Source organism: Silurus meridionalis, chromosome 10 (assembly GCF_014805685.1).
Source record: "Silurus meridionalis isolate SWU-2019-XX chromosome 10, ASM1480568v1, whole genome shotgun sequence".
Classification (NCBI taxonomy): domain Eukaryota; kingdom Metazoa; phylum Chordata; class Actinopteri; order Siluriformes; family Siluridae; genus Silurus; species Silurus meridionalis.
Genome location: NC_060893.1, coordinates 20,284,471 through 20,306,744, shown reverse-complemented (window position 1 = coordinate 20,306,744; position 22,274 = coordinate 20,284,471). Strand labels below are relative to the sequence as shown.

The 22,274-nt window shown below is 37.8% G+C and overlaps 1 protein-coding gene across 1 annotated transcript in view; it reads left to right on the top strand.

The window, feature by feature from the left end:
• atp10b (ATPase phospholipid transporting 10B) overlaps positions 1-22,274 on the top strand; it is a 42,021-nt gene that overhangs the window by 15,943 nt on the left and 3,804 nt on the right. Inside the window, exons 3-17 of the mRNA XM_046858678.1 lie at positions 1,904-1,989; positions 5,064-5,164; positions 5,494-5,625; positions 6,723-6,850; positions 7,308-7,560; positions 7,679-7,884; positions 9,546-9,695; positions 11,210-11,732; positions 11,836-11,942; positions 12,239-12,365; positions 12,603-12,787; positions 16,787-17,036; positions 17,167-17,243; positions 17,402-17,527; positions 18,553-18,753. Coding sequence (XP_046714634.1) covers positions 1,904-1,989; positions 5,064-5,164; positions 5,494-5,625; positions 6,723-6,850; positions 7,308-7,560; positions 7,679-7,884; positions 9,546-9,695; positions 11,210-11,732; positions 11,836-11,942; positions 12,239-12,365; positions 12,603-12,787; positions 16,787-17,036; positions 17,167-17,243; positions 17,402-17,527; positions 18,553-18,753 — 2,652 coding nt within the window. The remainder of the gene's footprint in view (positions 1-1,903; positions 1,990-5,063; positions 5,165-5,493; positions 5,626-6,722; positions 6,851-7,307; positions 7,561-7,678; positions 7,885-9,545; positions 9,696-11,209; positions 11,733-11,835; positions 11,943-12,238; positions 12,366-12,602; positions 12,788-16,786; positions 17,037-17,166; positions 17,244-17,401; positions 17,528-18,552; positions 18,754-22,274) is intronic.

The following is a 22,274-nucleotide window of genomic DNA, read 5'->3' as shown; positions in this document are numbered from 1 at the left end:
AAAGCCTGTAGGTAAATGACTAATATTTAACTAAATCCTTTGTATGCTGTGGCATTGCACTTTCCCTTCACTGGAACTGAGACCCAAACCCGTTCCATACACCACAATGCCCCTATATAGAAAGCTAGCTTCAAGAGATATGGTTTGCTAAGTTTGGAGGTAAGAACTGAAGTGTCCTACATAGAGCATTGACCTCAACCCCATTTAACACATTTGGGATGAACCTGATTATTGATTGCACCCCAGATCTCCTCTATCAACATCAGTACCTGGCCTCATTAATATTCATGTGGTTACAACAATCAGATGATCAGAATCATTCCAGGATATACAACATTACCCCAAATAACAGCTTTGCATAGTTTACTATGATAATTATAAAACATTTAAACTGCACAGATTTTGATCAGGATCAGTATGCTTTGGGTGTTTTTTCTTTTTGTACTAATAGGAGCTCAGGATTCTTGCTAAGTTCCTAATTTAACTCCTCCTTGTATTTTGCATTCTGTGCATACAACCTGTGCAAAACAACGTGCTTTACATATAACTGAATCTACATCTATTACAGGTTGGCTGATGATGCACTTTGCACAAGAAAGTGTGGACTTTTTCATCTTTTTTTTCAGTTTCAAGTTTTTTAGAAAATTAGACATTAAAATGACACACATTGGCCAAATTATGAATTGTAGTACCTTATAATAAAGCCCTCTCAAATATAGTTAAAGATAGCTAAAAATATCCCAGGTTGAGTTCATTTGGAAACCCATCACTGGGTCCAATATGGATTAACTCAGCATGGGTTGTTTTAACCCAGTATGTTGGCTGTTGGCTGACTGGCTGAAAAATATCATAAAAAATAATTACATTCCCAAGCTATAGACACCAGCCCATAACTAGGTAACTGTTTAAATGTAAATCATTTAATCTAATCTTTCAAATTTTCTATGAACAACTTTTGTTGCCAGATCAGCTAGAATAGTTTTTTTTGTCAGTGGTTAATATTGACAACCGAGCACTATACGGACAAAAGTATTGGGACAGAATTTTTCCAGCATGATGTGGTTCTTCCCCACACTGATGTCACCAAGTTCGAAACACACAGTTGTATATGATGTCTTTGGATGTTGTAACGTTCATTTAGCATCATATTCCTAAAAAAGAAGATTATTATAACAGAAATTAGGGCTAAATACTGCATGGGATGTTCAGAAAGAACATAGAAATTGTTGTTTAGGTGTCCACAAGCTTTTGTTTATATAATATACAGTATTTCTGGTTAAAACTGACATAAGATTTCTGTTTTGATAAACTGGTACCTTGAGATGATTGTACATGAAAACGCTTCTTGTATCTTTTTTATTTTTTACTTCAGGCATGTTGTGGTTGTTTCCACATACACTGAAGACAATTTGAGAAAATAAGCCTTGATTTCCAGTCCAGCAGTATTTCCGATTATCAGAGAAATTTACGTCACATTGACCCAGCAACATAACCAAGCATTTTGATTGCACTTCTTGACCATTTGTTTGAATTGAACCTACAATGTAGGCTATTTTGTAGGTCTACGGTTATTTTGTTAGCCATCTTTTTATACAGTTTGTCAGCCTGCCATTGGATCCAGTAAAAAGCATTATAGCCCCCCAAAGAGAGGACCAATCCAGGAGTGGTATTTACATGGTAGTGGCATCTTACTAGTTGCAACATTATTTGGTAACACATGAGTGCTGTGATTTTTGATATTGATATTGAGGGTCTATCAGCACAAATATCCAGTACTGGAGTATGGAGTATGACCATGGTACAAGGTGCATCAAGAAAACAGGCATATTCAATAAAAATGTTCACTGAGTGTAGGATGATTTCTATTTATTCACAATGTTAGTTTGCTGCTTCTGTGTTTCAGAATTCTCCATTTGAGCCGCTAAACTTCAACAGCACTGTGGTTTGCGAAAAGCCCAACATCGACCTGAACAATTTCAATGGCTTTCTGTAAGTATCCTAGAGACCCCTCTACAGTCAATTTCATGCATGATCAACCGCATCAGGCTTCCACTTCCTCTCTCAATTTGCCTGATCCATACCAATGAATGCTGTAAGAAATATTCAGTCTGTCTTTTCCGGACCACCCCATTTTCCCTAAAACGAAAGCAGAATATCGGTCATCACAATCACTGTCACATGATCCAGGAATGAACCTCCAGGTATGTCCATAGATCTGAGGCAAGAAAAGTTTATATGTGTTGGTCAAACTCAGTTCCTGAAAGACTGATTTTGCTTTTTCTTTTAAATGAGCATTTTACTTTTGCTTAGATTGGAAAGAATTTCTTTACTGTGACTAATACTGGGGAAAAAAACAGGTAATTCAGAAACTAATCACAATAAAGCATACACACTTTTGTAAGTAATACTGCAACAAATGGGTATAGGAACAATACTGAAACATTAAACACAGATTCAGCATCAACATTATTTGCAGGGATCAGCCTTTAGATTATCCGTACTTACTACAGGGAGGCACTGATGTGCTTTGAGATCATTTAGAATCCACTTGTCACTGCATATCCATACATACGTTTCTCTGACTGGTCAGCTTTTTCAGTTCTGCCCTTTGAGTGTGGCCCAGTTTTTCACATTTTGTGTTCCTGTTTACAAGTATAAAAGACAGGATGTGGAGCTGGAGGTAGCAGAGCTGAAGATTTTGAGGTTTTCATTGGGAGTGATGACGATGGACAGGATTAGATACGAGTTTATTAGAGGGACAGCGCATGTAGGACGTTTTGGGGACAAAGTAAGTGAGAAGCAGGAGCAGGAGATTGCTGAGGATGGAGCTGCCAGGAAGGAGGAAAAGAGGAAGGCCAAGGAGGAGGTTTATGGATGTAGTGAGGGAAGACATGCAGGTAGTTGGGTTGAAAGTGGCAGATGTAGAGGACAGGGGGAGTATGGAGACGAATGATCCGCTGTGGCGCCCCCTAATGGGAGCAGCTGAAAGAAGAAGAAGTGTTCATGTTTACAAGTATGTTTACTGGTCGGTGCTATTTTGTGTTTTGCGTATCTGTCTTGTATTGTCTTTGTCTTTTGTCTGCACTTACTTTAATCCTCAGCTCTGTGTTCTATATGTAGCTCTATGTTGTTTTATGTAGCACCAGGGTTCTGGAGAAACGTTGTCTCTTTTCACTGTGTACTGCGTCAGCAATATATGGTTGATATGACAATAAAAGCTTCTTGACTCTTAAATTGAATGTAAAGGAGAATCTGGTACATGTATGGACATTTTGAGATCTAATCAGATACAGATAATTGCATTGAGGAACACCACTATGGGTAGAAGATTAGATGATTGGTAGATGGAGACATTACTTTTCTTGATGCCTTTTTGAAAATTTTAATATCTGTATTTTCATATTAAAAGTGTTATTCAAATATAATTGAATTGAATTAAATAAAAACTAGGTTCTCTTATTCAGTAGTTTGTCAGCACTTCATTTTAAGATGTCAGCATTTATATTAAGAGCTGATTAAGTCAAGTCAAGTCAAGTCAAGTCAAGTCAAGTCAAGAGGCTTTTATTGTCATTTCTACTATACACAGTACACAGTAAAAATGAGACAACGTTACTCCGGAACCCTGGTGCTACACTAAACAACAACAGAGCTACAACACAATACAACACAAGCTACATAAAGTGCATAGAGTGCAAACAGTGCAGACGAAAAACAGTACAGACAGACAGTACAGACAGACAACACAAGACAAGACGCAAAACCTGAGATAGTGCCGACCAGTAAACCCACTGTATACTCTGAATATACAGAACTGCGCGGGAAGAACTGTAAAAACTATACCCGAGAGTGAATATAAACAGACACAGTGTAGTGCAAATTTTATCCGTTTTTTTATCAGTGATTTATCAGTTGAACTGTAGGTAGTAAACCGGGGTCTTTGCATGGACCTCACTTTTTACTCAGAACACCTTTCATTTTCATTATCTGGTTTTTGGTCATCATCAAAACATGTGCTTATGTAAGCAGTCACAAATGAATTGCGATGATGAGTCTTGATAAATTGGCGCTTGTGGCAGTTTAGCTGTCAGTTTGAATCACAGTCAACTCTTTGTATACCATTTCACCAACTGAGGGCCAGACACTGATTTAATTTGTTTTAGTGGTGCTACTTACAAACTGGACGTGACTGTTTTAAAGTTGGTCATAATCCTTTCACCCAGCAGCAAAGTGGTTTTTTTCAGCATTCATCTTTTAATGTTGACAGCTAGAACTACATTAACATTATAAGTCATCAGATACTGTATATACACACTGCTTGCTCTTATAACCTGTACTCTTCTGAGAACGCTTTCCACTAGATTTCGGAGCGTCGACTGTGGGGATTTGTGCTCAATCAGCCACGAGAGCATAAGTGAGGTTGAGCGGTGATGTTGCTTGAGGAGGTCTGGTCTGGCACTCAGTCAGCATTCCAAATCAATATGAACGTGTTTTATGATGTTGAGGTCAAAGCTCTGTGCAGGCCACCTGAGTCTTTCCACTCCATTATCAAACTAAAAGTTAGAGTAGAAGTGCCTAATGTGTTCTGTCATTAAAACCAACTTTTAAAAGAAAGTCCAGGGTTTTAATCAGTTAAAAAGGAACTTATTATAAATATTTAAACCATGAGCCTAATATTCAAACAACTGGATTATGCTTATGAAGAAATTTCTTAGGTTTGACTCCTCCTAGTAGTCTGCATTCTCTGCACACGATTCGGATCACTGAGATGCAAAGCAGCATGCTTTACATATTATTGAACCGACATCTATTACAGGTCGTCTGATGTTGCATTTTGCATGAGGAACAGCTCGCAGCTGCTAGATGTGTGTCGTTTCACTCTCTCAATTCGTCACATTTTTTTTTTTTAATCCAATTTCTTTTTGTCTCTAAAAAATTTAAGAAGCCCTGGTATACAAATCAGCGATCGCAGGTTCTGTATGTGTCAGCTAATCTGTTACTCCTGCAGTGAATTTCAGTTTTATCCAATGCCTGTATATACGTACTGTATGTGTTTGCTCTAACAGAGAAAAAGACAAGAAGACAGGTTTTGACATTGAGAACTTATTACTACGTGGATGCACTGTCAGAAATACAGCTCATGCATCAGGGATAGTGGTGTATGCAGGTATAGTCATGTTATTGTCCACTCATCTGCTGTATCATGCATATTTTTGTCAAATCAGTAATAGTCAAATCATTGTTAAAACAATAGTAGAAATACATACTCTTATTGTGTCATTTTTGTCAGAATTTATTGATGCCACATTCGGTAATCTTCATATTATTATTAGTATCGGTATTAAGATTTAGAAAATCATTTCATTGATGTATCTCTAGCTAATGAAATAGGAAGGAGGAAAAACCTGTGCATGTTATACAAATTAGACACGGTTCTTCAGTGACACAGGCTTCATCATTTTATTCAGTATTAATAAATGTTTTTCCCCATTGTAGGCCATGAGACAAAGTCCATGTTAAACAATGACAAGCCGAGGTACAAACGTAGCAAGCTGGAGAGAAAGATGAACATGGACGTGCTCCTGTGTCTGCTTCTGCTCTTCTGTATGTGTCTCATAGGAGCCACAGGTAAGTGGGAGGAAGGAGGTCTTCTGCTTAAACATGCCATGCACACACACACACACACACACGTAAGTACACCCTTCACATTTCAGCGATCATTTTATTATATGTTCTCAAGGGACAATACTTTAGAAAAAAACGTCGACATATTTTAGAGTAGTCAATGTGCAGCTTCTATAGCGGTACAGATTACCAGTACCAGCAGGACTCATGCAGCCCCAGACCAAGATGCTACCACCACCATGCTTGACTGTAGGCAAGACACAATTTGCTTGGTTCTTTAGCACAACATTTGAACTGCTCTAATCCAAAATACACACATTTGTATGGTTCTGTCAAGCAAACAAAAACATGAACATGATGAATAGGACATGTGACTTTGCACAGTTACACAAAGTACAGATGTAATCACTGAGGGTGTACTCACTTTTGTTGCCAGCTATTTAGACAATAATTGCTGTATGTTAAGTTATTTTTAGAGGACAGTAAATCTGCTATACAAACTGTACATTGACTCTAAAATATATCCATGTTTCATTTCAATAGTATTGTCCCTTGAGAAGATACTAAAATGGTTGCTGAAATGTGTACTCAGGTGTACTCACTTTTGTAAGATACTATACACACTATATTCTTTTAAATAAGTAAAGTAAAATAACATTCCTTCCCCCTAACTGTAAAAAAACCGAGGTACGTAAAGAAGCGTGAACTGTGTGTAATGTTACACCACGAATATACATAACTAGTGCACTTGGATGGCGTGTGGCTGACTGAAATGTAAACAAATAATAATAATAAAACAGATACACAAAAAATTCACTCAATCCAGACCTTACAAAAAGGTTCTGTGTTGATACACAAAGGAAGCCACGGTCGATGTTATATTTCAATCTTGCCTGAGCTTTCACAGCATGACAGATGATCCCACAGCAGATGTAGACAGAAAGAGCTGTTATGACCTTGTGAAGAATCTGCTTTTCCTCCTCCTTATATAAGGCAGAACTTCGAGAGAACTACTCAGAATAAACTCATTTATAAAAGTATCTTAAGAAAGTACTAAATTAATATCTCTACATTTCTAATTTTCTCTTTTGTTCTCATAGGTCATATCTATTGGTTGGAGTCTTTCCCTACTGTACCAATCTACTTTATTCCTGAAAGTGATGGGAGTTTTATCCAACCATTGCAGGCAGGGATCTACATGTTCCTTACCATGATTATCCTACTGCAGGTAAAAGCTTTTATAATTCTCAAAATGATATATGACACACAAACACACACACACACACACAGACACTGTCTGTTCAACTTTTAACTGTCTCATTTAAATGATACATGGGAGCAAATAGCCTGAACCCATTTGTGTCAACAGTGACAAACAAAATTACTGCAGTAAAAAAAAGTACAGATATTGTTTTAAATAGTCTCAATGTATAAAAAAAAGTGACTCGCTCTCCAGGGTCTCCAGAATGTCATTTTTCACTGCGGACAGTTGCCACTATGGCATCACTAAACTCTGAATGTTGAGAAAAAAGGTTGGCATGCTATCAATCAAAACCATTTTTTTGTACACAATCATATCTATTTATACTTCGATGCACCTACAATGCACAAAATCCATCAATTGTTACAGCAGCAATGGGCTAGGTGGTCACGAAGCAAATTATAAGAATTACCTCTCTGTCCAGGTGATGATTCCAATTTCGCTCTACCTGTCCATCGAGCTGGTGAAGATCGGTCAGGTGTTCTTCATCACTCAAGACTTAGACCTGTACGATGAGGAGCAAGACTCCCGCGTCCAGTGCCGTGCTCTTAATATCACAGAGGACCTCGGGCAGATACAATATGTCTTCTCAGACAAGACAGGGACTCTGACTGAGAACAAAATGGTGTTCCGCCGCTGCACTATAATGGGAACGGAATTCCCTCATGAGGATAATGGTGAGTTTAGGGCAACTGCACTAGTTCTGGGATGGTTTCCCTCAAAAATACACAAACAACATACTATTTTATTCTATAATCACTTGGTCCTGCTGATGACATGGTTCTTTTTTTGCAGCAACCCGATTGGCTGTTCTGGCAGGAGTAACTGATCAAGATGAAGAGGTTATTTACGAGCAGATTAGACAGTCTCCTCTTTTTTCTCTGGAGGAGGTCCAGGAATACCCAACAGGAGACAGAGTGAACTCTAGCACTTCTGCCAGGAGCAGATTTCAAAGGCCAAGGGTCATAACTCCTGGAATTTTTGCATTCAGCAGCCCACTGGTAAGATATTTTGGCAGTACTTCTAAATTTGCATTGGACTGCTTTTGGACTTTTTTCTCAGACACAATGACACAGATTTGGCATAGATACCTGAAAACCTGAAAACTTGTCATAGTCAAGCACCTGTATTTGTTCACCTAAAGTCCTACCTGGAAAGAAAGTAAGTGCTTAGTAGGTTATGTGGTACTGCCACCATTTTCTAGATGCTAATGCTGCAATGTTGCAATGAAAATATGAATTAATTTATCTTTCACTTCATAAGAGCTAATAACAACAAGGTCAAATGCAAAGTACAGCGGAAAGAAACATAAAGGGTGATTATTAAGGTGTTTTGGACCTTGGGTCATAGTGATGTCAGGCTGGGTATGTTTCAATAGTGGCAACAGTAGAGGCTAATCTGGCAATGCTATCATCTGGCATCACTATTATAAAAGATTTCAGCAAAGACATTTTCATTTAGTATTATTCCACAACTAGACTGCTTGTCTAGTCTCTATTTGTAGGTTCATCCATATGTCCCTCGTAGGTTGACGTGTAAAGAAGTAGATGCCGAACTCACAAACATCCCGAACCATCTAGGGATGTACCAATGCCAATGGGATCCCACTAAATGTGTGGAGTTTTGACATTGGACCACCTGGAGTGTTTAAAGGCTCTGGCATGGAGAAGCTGGTGTTGGATCTGTTGATTTCTGTAAAGCTGCTTCGAGACAATGTCTGTTGTGAAAAGCGCTATAGAAATAAACTTGATTTGACTTGACTTGACGTTCCTGTCGTCAAGGTCCGGTTTTGTACATTTTTTTTTTTAAACATCACATTCACATTTCCATATGACTAAAATTTAAGCTGTCATTGTTCGACTCCTGTAACACAACATAAATACTATTTTAACATTGTCTTCCATTTCAAAACTATTAAACGTTGTGAATTTAGTTTTTTAGTTTATTTAGCTTCAAAACCCTTCTACAAAAACTGACATAATGTCTCACAATGTAGACAATGGCCAAACAATTAATTTATGTCTCAAATAAATACAATAAAAAAAAATTTAAAAAAAGGGACACTTACAAATCCATACAGGTGACTATACAAAATGTTTGTGTTGCCTGAAAAGCAAAATAATAAACATGTCTGCTCGGTGGTCAGATCTTTCCCCAGTGAGGCGTGGCAGGGGACTGAATCAATAACACTATTTTTTTAGCAGATTAAGTAGGGGTACCCTGTGGAGAGGATCTGCAGTGAACTGTAGTTATATTAGAGTTAGTGGCAGGTGCAGATGAGATGAGGTGAGATGGCATCAAACAGGAGCGAACAGACCGCCAATGTCTCGTCCCCGTAAGTGGACAGATCCAGCATGCAGATGGCCGGCCAGCTTGGTGTGAGAAAGAAACAGAGAAATGCTGGCTCCATTGCTCTTGATGTCTGTTCACTGACATATGGGCCTGCTGAGGTGCATTAAACATGGCCTACTGCTTTCCCATAGCCCACCACTCTTTCCCAGCGCTCCCCCCTATCCCAACACACCTTCCTCTCATTCCATTTTACGATGTCCACCATGGGGATGCGTATGATATCATGCTTAGGGTGGGTAATTGTCAGCATGTGTGTGTGTTGTGCCATGGTTTACCACTAAGGATTTTGGCTTGTTGTTTTGGTTAACAGGAAACCGAGGTGGTTCCAGACCAGACATTGCTTCAGCTAGTAGAAGATGCTGAGTGTGGGAGGAAGAATGCACACTACCTGGAGTTCTTCCTGGCTTTAGCCATCTGCAACACTGTCGTGGTTTCAACAAAAGCAGCCCAGAGACAAAGGGTAGGAGAAGTGGTCATGTTAACCTTGCCTCTCCTGCAAAGGACAGTATTCTGCTTTCATGAACTGAGTCACAGCACAAAAACAGCCTTGATGTCAAAATAATAGCACTAATAGTGCACCATGCAGAGTGACTCCTCCTGGAAGCAGAGTATATGTGTCTCCAACCCTGATGCCTCCTAGATATTATTATGGCTTGTATGACTAATCCTACTCTATCTACTTTGAAACAGCCCAGTGCTGTTGTGAAAAATGAGGACATTTATGTGCATACAAGCTGCAATAGATCTGTACTGGTTGTAGGCTATTAGAACTTTTGCTTCTTAGGCCAAAGGTCATTCCTTGCTTGCAGTCTCTGTCTTTAGCTGTGTGAACATAATAGAATGGTTTTAAAAAGCTGATTCGTCATCTTATTCTCATTCGATCATCAGAAACCAACAACAAAACATTTTGTCAAAGGAGTCAATGTTTGTTCTTGGTCCTTAATACGATTCAAAGAAACCAAACAACTCAATATGGTTAGCAATGGTACAAAATAGAGTTTGTATTGGGGGGCAGAAAAGCTATATTTTAACAACAATGACAGAAGTAATGTGTAAAAAAAAAAATGTTTACCAATTAAATATCAATTAGTTTCCAATTGGCACTAATGAAAATGGTGGGTTATGCATTGGAGTGGTTTATGCATTGGAAAATAGATTATTAGACTATGGTCACTAGTAAATTGCATGAGTTAATAAGAGTATTTCAGATGTTTTACTTTATTTTTTTTTCTAGAATTTTTACAGTGAACTGATTTCATATTAAAGAACAGCAGATGAGACTGCTTTACAAGGATAAAATATAATTTTTAAATCATAGGATAATGTTTATGATTACTTTTGATTTATATATTACAGTTACATCAAAACAATGTGTTTTAGTTACATGATCATTCAACATTTACAGCATTTGGTATGAGAGACTTATACAACTGAGCAATTAAGGGTTAAGGGCTTTGCTCAAGGACCCAGCACTGGTAGATTGGCAGTGGTGGGACATGAACGCACTACTGTATGATGCAATACCTGAACCATTGAGTTACTACCCTCTAAAAAAACAAAAATATTACGCCCAATGATGAATACAGAAACGTGTATCGTAAACAAACTGTTTTTTTTTATTTAGTTGTTGCATATTATTACTTAGTATACTTAATAGGTATTGGCGTCACCAGTTGGGCTTTGGAGAAATCACCATCGAATTTAATTACATTCACGGCATGTGGCAGAAGCCTTTATCCATTAATACAACTGAGCAGTTCAGTGTTTAAGGCCTTGTTAAAGGGCCCAGCAATGGCAGCATAGTGGTGGTGGGGTTTGAACCTTCCGATCAGAAATCCAACATCTCAATCTGTGAGCTATCCTCTAAGTTACTTCCTTAATTTTTTTCCCCCAAATTTTTGCATTTTAATTTAATTATTCCCAGTAATAATTCCTCATTTAATGTCAAAATAAACCTACTTTTCTTCCTTTCAGGCCAAAACTCGACATAGATCTACTAGCTCCAGAAGTTCACTTGACTTTATGGAGGGCCTGATAAGTCGAGTAACATCTCTTGGAAAGGTGATCACACGCAAGAGAAGAGCGTTCTCTGAGCCAATGGACCTCATGGAAATTCCTGAACAGGATCTCCCTGGTTTTTATGGGTCTATAGAGAGCCTTAATGAAGGAGGGAGCAGTTTCGCCAGGCCAGGGGCTGGAAGCAACCTGTCCGTAATAGATGATGTTTGCTATGAGGCCCAGAGTCCAGATGAAGCAGCTCTGGTGCATGCAGCTAAGGCTTACGGCTTCACCTTAAAGGAACGGACACCTGACCGTGTAACCGTACAGCTGCCTCAAGGAAAGCTACTGACGTTTGCCGTGTTGGATGTTTTGGCTTTTGACTCAACCCGAAGGAGGATGTCCATAATAGTGCGTCATCCTGAAAACAATAAGATTGTAATGTATACTAAAGGAGCAGACTCTGGCATCATGGAGCGACTGCAGAATTCCTTTGAAGGTAGAATCCAAAAGCGAACAAGGTTTTGCAAGCCATTTTAAATCAGTATATATAGCACTAGGAAACCAAATCAACACATTTATTCTTGCTTGAATTCCCCTAGCCAAATCACACCTGAAAAGCGAGAGTAGAAATAATGCATCTAAGACTCAGACGGACCTTGATATGTACGCCAGAGACGGTTTGCGGACTTTGTGTTTCACAAGAAAGGTACATTTTGCCGTTATTCCATTTGTATTGAATACTGCATTGAGTTGTTAGGGTGGTAGTCAAGGTGTATCATTTTCAACATACAGTTTACAATGATGTATTACTGTTTAATCATTTTGTACCCAATCAAATTGACAACCCCAGAGTTTCTCATTACATTTATTTGTCCCAAATAAGATATCATATCTCAAACCTTTCCAACCATGAGTGATTTCTGATGAGATATTCAAAATGTGCATTGTCTCTCCTTTCAATATTATTCATTTTTTTTCCATTCTCACTTTCTACTCTATAAGGTTGTAAGTGACCATGACTATAAAAGGTGGTTAACTATGAGAAAGGAAGCCATGTCAGCCATAGAGAATAAAGAAGAACTACTGAGGGAGACTGCGGCATACATGGAAAATAACCTCACTCTGCTGGGTAAAATGAAACTAAGATCAATAAATAGAAAAATTAATCATTACTTACTTTTGACATATAATAGTGAACAGTGAATAGAATTATTTTTTTAATGTTTGCGTCAACTTTGTTGACAATATGATTCATTTATCCTTTGATCCATAATTTATGGATTGGGTACAAATAAAGTGTTAATTTGTAAAAGACATTCACATTTGCACATTTCAAGAATGTTTATCATTAAAAACGTGCAAACAGGAGCCACTGGAATTGAGGACCGCCTTCAGGAAAATGTTCCAGAAACAATACAGGCCTTGAGAGAGGCAGGAATCAAAGTATGGGTCCTGACTGGGGACAAACTCGAGACGGCTGTCAACATTGCCTACTCCTGCAAGCTGCTAGACCATAATGACCTGGTGTTCACTTTTAAAATGACGAACAAGGTATTAAAATCAATGTCCCTTTGATCCCAGTTTTGTGTGTATTGATTAGCCATCATTGCATGTTCAGATGCTCAATGTAGTCATATTTTAAGTAATGTAAAAAGTGTCTCTAGCCTAAAAGTACTCCATCATCCTGTTAGTTTGTATGTCAGGGTACATCATTGCCACAGAGAGAAGCATAGACAAAAACACTTGTATGTGCTGAAAGTGAAACTCATGAATGAGGGGTTGAATTGAATTTCTAAGTGGGGCAGGTGACACTTTTCGTCACTCTCAGCCCTCAGGGCTTGAGCTCCATGAAATCCACCGTCAAACATTTACAACATCGCTTCAAACAAGCAGTGATTTGACAGGCATGCAGCTTCTTTATGCATTTGTCTCTGTCCCCAAGCCCTATTTTGAGACAGTAGGTCGGAAGTAAATTTTCAAATGTGGAAAGCTTGTTTGACTGCGTCGTAATCTCATTTCTACAGTGCCGAGGAGGAGAGGAGAGCGCTTCCCTTTGCGCAAAATCTTATTCTGCCCTTGATATATTTGTTTAGTGGGGTGCTGCAGCTAGGCTTTGAGCAAGCAATAAACAAGAAAAGAAATAACATAGCTGACACAGTATCTAATGAATTTAATGTTTCACTGGATAACTATTGTTTGAAATGGCAAAGATTTAAAACTACTATGAGTTTGGCTAAAAAATATATAAGCATGAAATTCATGATAAGTTGCATCATCTGCATACCTTTCCAAATGTCACTGTGTTAAGGCTTCTATAATTATACCAAAGACATCTTTTGTTATTTAAAAAAAATTATATAATACACTATATAAATAAACTAAAATACATTAATAATAATGTTTTTCATTAACAAAGCCCAACTAACCCTAAAGTTTCACTGTGCTAAAATATTCCACATTGTAATATAATCATATATTATTTTAATCTAAAGTTTATTAACATCTTAGCTTATCTTGACATTTTTTCTAATTGTTTGTTACAATTTTGTGCAAATCCAGTAGATTAGCAATTAATTAGCAATGCACCATACCTATAAAACTGAAATAAAGACTATAACAAATGGTAAATTGTAAAACCTCTGAAATTACATGAACCTCATTGTATTTATATCTTTTGGCTGTTAATCATTATATGGTGGCCTGAAATGACGTTAATTTGTTGCCATCCAAATACAGTCTGTTCACTTCTTGGTTTCCATCCTTGTGGCCGCAGTTTGAGGTGTCTATGGGTGTGATAGAAGACTATCTGCATACATTTCGGCCATAGTGCATTTGCTATGTGCGAATAAGGAATTTTCTTATTTGGGCTGCGAGGTTCATTATACGTTTTTCTAATCCTGAATCCTCAGCAATTTTGGTTTACGTAAACAGTAAAGCAAAGCCACGTTCCATTGCTATAATTTGATAGAAAATTATAACAATGGGGGGATAATAATGATGATGAAGTATGGTTTCCCACTGCTTTATGGAGAAACAAAATTTTTATGTTTTAATTAACTTTTTTGTAATTAATCATTAGATCAAAATGTGTTTTCATTTGCTATCATGTACAAGGGTAAATCAAATGTAAACCCTAGAAGTGGAACATTAATTAGATAATCAGTACATAACGTGAATTTAAAATCAAGGGGAAAAAATTTTAATGTACAAAGTAATGTTTAGAAGCTGTTCTCAAAAGCTCTTCTCAATAGCTGTTTTCAATAACTGTTCTCCAAATCTGTTCTTAATAGCTGTTCTCAAAAGCTGTTCTCAATAGCTGTTCTCAATAGGTGTTCTCAAAAGCTGTTCTCAAAATATGTTCTTAATAGCTGTTCTCAAAAGCTGTTCTCAATAGCTGTTCTCAAAAATCTGTTCTTAATAGCTGTTCTCAAAAGCTGTTCCCAATAGCTGTTCTCAATAGGTGTTCTCAAAAGCTGTTTTAAAAATATGTTCTTAATAGCTGTTCTCAAAAGCTGTTCTCAATGGCTGTTCTCAATGGCTGTTCTCAATACCTGTTCTCAATAGCTGTTCTCAATAGGTGTTCTTAAAAGCTGTTCTCAACAGGTGTTCTCAAAAGCTGTTCTCAACAGGTGTTCTCAAAAGCTGTTCTCAAAAGCAGTTCTCAATAGGTGTTCTCAATAGCTGTTTTCAATAGGTGTTTTCAATAGCTGTTCTCAATAGGTGTTCTCAATAGCTGTTCTCAATATGTGTTCTCAATAGCCTTTCTCAATTCGTGTTCCTAAAAGCTGTTTTCAATAGGTGTTCTCAAAAGCTGTTCTCAATAGGTGTTCCTAAAAGCTGTTCTCAATAGGTGTTCTCAATAGCTGTTTTCAAAAGCTGTTCTCAATAGCTGTTCTCAAAAGCTGTTCTCAATAGGGGTTCTCAATAGCTGTTCTCAATAGCTGTTCTCAAAAGCTGTTCTCAATAGCTGTTCTCAATAGGTGTTCTCAAAAGCTGTTCTCAATAGGTGTTCTCAAAAGCTGTTCTCAAAAGCTGTTCTCAAAAATCTGTTCTTAATAGCTGTTCTCAAAAGCTGTTCTCAATAGGGGTTCTCAAAACTGTTCTCAATAGCTGTTCTCAAAAGCTGTTCTCAATAGGTGTTCTCAAAAGCTGTTCTCAATAGGTGTTCTCAATAGGTGTTCTCAAAAGCTGTTCTCAATAGGTGTTCTCAATAGCTGTTTTCAATAGGTGTTTTCAATAGCTGTTCTCAATAGGTGTTCTCAATAGCTGTTCTCAATATGTGTTCTCAATAGCCTTTCTCAATTCGTGTTCCTAAAAGCTGTTTTCAATAGGTGTTCTCAAAAGCTGTTCTCAATAGGTGTTCCTAAAAGCTGTTCTCAATAGGTGTTCTCAAAAGCTGTTCTCAATAGCTGTTTTCAAAAGCTGTTCTCAATAGCTGTTCTCAAAAGCTGTTCTCAATAGGGGTTCTCAATAGCTGTTCTCAATAGCTGTTCTCAATAGCTGTTCTCAATAGGTGTTCTCAATAGGGGTTCTCAAAAGCTGTTCTCAATAGGTGTTCTCAAAAGCTGTTCTCAATAGGTGTTCCTAAAAGCTGTTCTCAAAAGCTGTTCTCAATAGGGGTTCTCAAAAACTGTTCTCAATAGCTGTTCTCAAAAGCTGTTCTCAATAGGTGTTCTCAAAAGCTGTTCTCAATAGGTGTTCTCAATAGGTGTTCTCAAAAGCTGTTCTCAATAGGTGTTCCTAAAAGCTGTTCTCAATAGCTGTTCTCAATGGCTGTTCTTAAAAGCTGTTTTTAGAAGCTGTTCTCATTCAACTGCCTCCTTCACACTGATTTCCAATACAATGATTTTAAAGAAAAAAAAAAGTTTTTATTTGGCTCTTTGTGGGGAAAAAATAAGTTAAAATGATATTTGAATGTTGTTTAGATGTCATCCCTGACAGACAAGGAAAACTCACCGACTTTTAAATGAACAGTTAAATTAAACCCAAGGTCATTTCATTTAGTTAAAATCAAACCTAGAAAAGATCCACATCAATAGGCATAAATCAGTCACTACAGTTCCTGCACTGGGCCTTAGCGTTAGTTAAGTTGTGTATAAGTAAAGTCTTACAAAATCTACTTAAAGTATCCAGAAACTTTCAGAGGCATTGCTTTACTTTCATAAATAGCCATAAATGACCAAATGTGGATTTATATGTAGTGGTGCTCAGAGAACCCTGTAAAGGTCAGAGCTGAGCAAGCTGAAAATACATAAAAACACTTCCTGTAAAAAGTAATGCAATTTAATCACTGCGTTGCCAGAACATGATTTAAAGCCGAACAGTCAAAGTGAACACTAGTTAGTCATCTTACTAAACAGACACAGATTTAGGAGCCCTAATAGGGTGCATACGTTTTTTTTTTCTTATTTAAAAATGCTTAAATAAACGTTTCTGAATTAATGTGCACTAACTCTATATGTTATTATGGAAAAGCCATAAATAAAACCTCAATCACATAAGCTCTTGGTCTCTGCCTTTTCTCGATCTGAATGATGTGATGTACGACAGGAGGTCTGTAAGAACATGCTGAATGGAGCTTTAAGCGAGATGCCACGCTTTCTGGATGAGATGCCCAGAATTGGGTTGGTGATTGACGGTCAAACCCTGGGCCTTCTCCTGAGTGACGATCTGCAGGCACAGTTCTTGGAGTTATGCCAACACAGCCGCTCTGTGCTGTGCTGCAGAGCAACACCCCTGCAAAAGAGTACAGTTGTCACGCTGCTACGCGACAGGCTCAAGGTCATGACTCTTGCTATAGGTAACACGTTTGGCCTTTTTATGTGGAATTTGGGGTCATGTTAGGTTTCCACTTTTACTTTTACGGTATGTGCAGGTTTGATAGCACTGTTTTTTTGAATGCGATGACTTTATTTGTTCTGCTCCGTTAGGTGATGGTGCCAATGACATAAACATGATTCAAGCAGCAGATGTCGGTGTGGGAATATCAGGCCAGGAAGGCATGCAGGTTTGTGTTCTATCTTCCAGACGCTTCAGTAGGTATTTTCAGACATGGCGCTAATAGGATAAAATGACTTATATAATTCACTGATTCATTATTGGATGATATGGAACATTTTTTTCTTCTGTTTACTGGTTGTGTCTGGGTGTGTGTGTATTTTAAAGGCTGTCATGGCCAGTGATTTTGCAATATCTCGCTTCAAACACCTGAAGAAGCTTCTCTTGGTTCACGGTCACTCCTGTTACACACGGCTGGCAAACATGATCATCTATTTCTTCTACAAGAATGTGGTAAATATCACAGTGACAGCAAGCTTTGTGTGAAAGCCACTGTAAATGTGAAGATGTGTTCTATTTCTAGTGCCCAGTTATAAAATCTTTTTTATTTATTTACTCATTTTTCGTTATGAAATATCCGGAGATCCGAGAGCCACAGCCTGCGTATGATGTATTCTTACTTTTTTTCATTTTAAAATAAAACTGGGAAAAAAAATGAAGGAACTGTTGTTCCTAAAATAGGAAAATTATTTTTTTTTTTTTAAAGCCTACTACACTACATTTTGGTGTTTACAGGGTCTACCCAAAAGCAAATATGGCCTCTGGAACCTTATTCCATTTTCATAATAGATTTGATATCAGCAACATTTGCCGGAATAGCTTTTAGGTGATGTAAATATTCTCTGTGTTATTCTTGAAATATTTCCAGCTGTTGTAGCTCAGCTGCCATATTATTTCCTGTGCATTCTGAGATGCATTTCTGCTCGGCTTGGTTATAAAGAGTGTTTCCGTAGCCTTCCTGTCAGCTCAAACGAGTCTGGCCATGCTTCTCTGAATTCTCAGCAAAGCTAAGACTTCTCTGCAAAGCAAAGCATTTCCACCTGCAGAACTAACACTCATTAGACAGTTTTTGCTGACTTGTTTGTTTTTTTTGGCCTATTCTGAGAAGGCTGCTTTACATGAAAATCCCGGGAGCTCTCTGAAATTCTCAAAACAGCCTGTCTGGCCTTAACAACCACGCCATCGCCATCAAAGTCAGTGAGATCCCACTTTTTCCACATTAATGCATTTGATGTGAACATTAACCGAAGCTCTTGACCTGTATCTGCATTCTATGTGTTGTGCTCTTGCCACATGAGTGGCTGATCAGATAATTGCATAACTAAGCAGAATAGAGCACAAGATACCTAGCTTTCTATGCATGTGCTATTTAAACATTACAGCAGCTGGAATGGTGAGAATTTCAGTGTCATTGCAGTGTATAGTTCTCCTACTCAATACCTTCTCGCAGTTTGACATTCACTCCATCGTCCTTTCAGGCTTATGTCAACCTCCTGTTCTGGTACCAGTTCTTCTGCGGCTTCTCTGGCACAGCCATGATTGACTACTGGTTCATGATTTTCTTCAACCTCTTATTCACATCCTCTCCACCTATCATGTTTGGCATCATGGACAGAGAGGTTTCTGCTCACATGCTCCTCAACTTGCCTGAACTCTATAAAAAAGGGCAGCGTGCTGGGGTGAGTCCTGAAATACACACAATTTCATTATAGGGACACACAGTCACGGTTTACTGAGGCTGCAGGATATAGATTGTATATTCCATTACGATTTGTAATGTATAGCTCTAAAAACACATCTGTCAGCGCTTGACATTTCCGTGTCAGAGTAACGACACTACGTCCGATGAATACTTTATTCCACCAGCGCTTTTAGCACAACCTCATCAACTTTCTCTCATGAATTTGCATCACATATGTCACATAGACAGCCACTTGTAGCACAAAGATGGAGGAATGTATGGGAAACAATGTAGTTGAATAATATCAGCTATCTAACTAGAGTAAAGTGATGAATCTGTCGTGTACAGTTGGCGCTGCGAATTAAACAGGAAACCAGATCTTATAATTGTGCAATATCAGGCATTCTGGTTCCCTGTTTTCCCTACTAAACCGCTTTGTCTGCTATTTTCTCACTTCATAAAAGGGAAATTGCATCAGATTATAATACCTTCTGGGCAAATTCTGCTCCTGGAGTCTACAGTCGTGTTGACTCACGCTTTCAAGGGCTTATCTAACAAGCTTCAATTTAACAGTTTCAGAAGTAAATAAACAGCCCTTAAGTTGGAGGAGAATCAACAAGGGTATATTGAAAACAGTGCTAAAAGGTGTTGAATTAAGCACAACGTTGCCTCCTGTTATAACCAAACCAATTACAGGGTTGGTCAAAACACATGAGAATATGCGATTGTTTACCTGATACCATTATACTAAACTACTTACAGCAGAGACCAGGATACAACTAAGGGGTTAAGGGGCCTTGCTTAAAGACCCAATTGTAAAAGATTGGTGTTGCTGGGATTTGAAAACATACCCTTTTAATCAATAGCACAGTAATAAAATGTAGTTCAGTACCTTAAGCACTGAGCTGCCGTGTTGCACTTGCACACAAACCAAAATATTATACTCTAGTAAAAGTTCTATTACTTTAATGAAATTCTACTGAGGTAAAAGTAAAATATAGACCTTAAAAAATAAAAAAGTACTTTTTCATGTAGGTGTTCCTAAAAAATGGAACATATTTACCATTTAAACGTTTATGGGATTTATTTTTTAAAGTAATGCAATAGCGCATTGAAAAATAACCAGTGATTCAAAAATATAAAAACACTAAAAATATATCGCACAAAACTGTAAGATGAATTCGAAGTGACCATAATTGGACACAAAATCATGTTTGCTGTGCATATTTTTTCTTTGTACATATGGTTTTTCCCAGTTTCGTGCATGAGTTTCCAAATTGTGCAGTTGGAGTTTTATGTAAATCAGGAGGGTTGGCTTGAGCGTCCTCATTGGTCCACTAGTGCTGCTCATACAGCTAATCAGGAAGCTGATATCACTCGAATGCGACTCGAATAACTCGTGTGCGGTACTCATACCGGTGTCATTTATAGAATGTTGGGAACATGCTTATATATTGAACTGCATAAGTTGACGTTTTATTAAAAAGATACATTAATTCTAAGAGTGCAATTTATTTTATTCGGCCTGAAAATTACATTGATGTGTGTGTCTCAGTGGTTAAGGTGTTAGAAGGGTAGGAAGGGTGGAAGTTTAAATCCTAGCATGACCGAGCTGTCACTCCTGGACCCCTGAGCAGGGCCCTTAACTGTAAATAAGGGTCTGTCAAGTGTTAAATGTAAAGAAATGGGATTAAGATACGGCAGTTTGTAATACATTTTATAAAAGAAATGAAACAATATGGCACTAGCAAAAGCTCGAATGATTTATTAAGCACTATGTCACTTTAATTTGGTTGTTAAATGTAATCTTACCCCTGACATATATGGTTCTCCCTTACATATTCTTTCATTTTAATGCATGTTTAAATTGAACGCGTGAGCTGGTGAATGCCGGACAATCACAGGTAGTTAAACAAATATATTGTTAGTGGGTGACAGGATTTTGACATGGATTTTGGCTTGGGTTCAGTTTGTTTAGAAAGATTCACAACATTTTGTGTATATTCCCAGGATTTGTTACCCACTAACAATATATTTTTACGTTATAAATACGTTATATTTACGTTTACTTGTGGTTGGCATTCTGATGCTGATTCTGATGCCGATGCTGGAAACGCATGTGCAAAATGTGGAAACAAGAGCGGTGAAAAAGAAAAAGAAAATCGCACAGAAAACATTGACAAATTTCATTCATCTTTCAGTTTTGCGCAATATATTTTTTTACATTTAGTTGTATACTGAAAAGATTCATGCTTATTATTTTTCAATCCTGAATAAGTACCTCATACAATCCCTTCAACATTCACACATTTGTTCATTTTGGTCATATCACTGTTTATAATCAAACAGGTGATTTTCAATGGAACATATTAGCATTAGCATAATAACAGCAGGTTCCTAGCTTTAACCAACATTAGCATTATGTCATACAACAACGTTTTTTTGACTCATTTCAGCAAAACCTCTAAACCTCTAAACAATGAAAACTTCTTTTTAACTACCAATGCAGCAGTTCAGGATTTATTTAAATGACATCTACATGATATAAGGTTTGATGTGGAGTGTTTATAAGATGCTAGTTTGGTTTCTGGACAAACTCAGCTTACCACTGCTTTCTTTTGAAACCAAAGTAATCACATTAATATGGCAAAGGGGGTCCCTTTATTTCTTTCCAGTTCAACTTCAGGAAAAATTTGATGGGGTTTTGTTTTCATCTGGGTCTCTGCTTCTGTCTGACTTGTCCGTCTCTTGTCTTCTTCTGGGATTTCTTTTCTTTTATATTTACTCAGTAATGAATGTGAAGTAAAATGTAGTAAGGTACAATACACAAAACATACTTATGTAAAAGTAAAACAGCAGATTTTTAACAACTACTCTGTGACAGTAACAAGTAAATGTAATCCTTTACTTTCCACATATGATTAATAAAATGATTCATACAGGGAGTGCAGAATTATTAGGCAAATGAGTATTTTGACCACATCATCCTCGTTATGCATGTTGTCTTACTCCAAGCTGTATAGGCTGGAAAGCCTACTACCAATTAAGCATATTAGGTGATGTGCATCTCTGTAATGAGAAGGGGTGTGGTCTAATGACATCAACACCCTATATCAGGTGTGCATAATTATTAGGCAACTTCCTTTCCTTTGGCAAAATGGGTCAAAAGAAGGACTTGACAGGCTCAGAAAAGTCAAAAATAGTGAGATATATTGCAGAGGGATGCAGCAGTCTTAAAATAGCCAAGCTTCTGAAGCGTGATCATCGAACAATCAAGCGTTTCATTCAAAATAGTCGACAGGGTCGCAAGAAGCGTGTGGAAAACCAAGGCGCAAAATAACTGCCCGTGAACTGAGAAAAGTCAAGCGTGCAGCTGCCAAGATGCCACTTGCCACCAGTTTGGCCATATTTCAGAGCTGCAACATCACTGAGTGCCCAAAAGCACAAGGTGTGCAATACTCAGAGACATGGCCAAGGTAAGAAAGGCAGAAAGTCGACCACCACTGAACAAGACACACA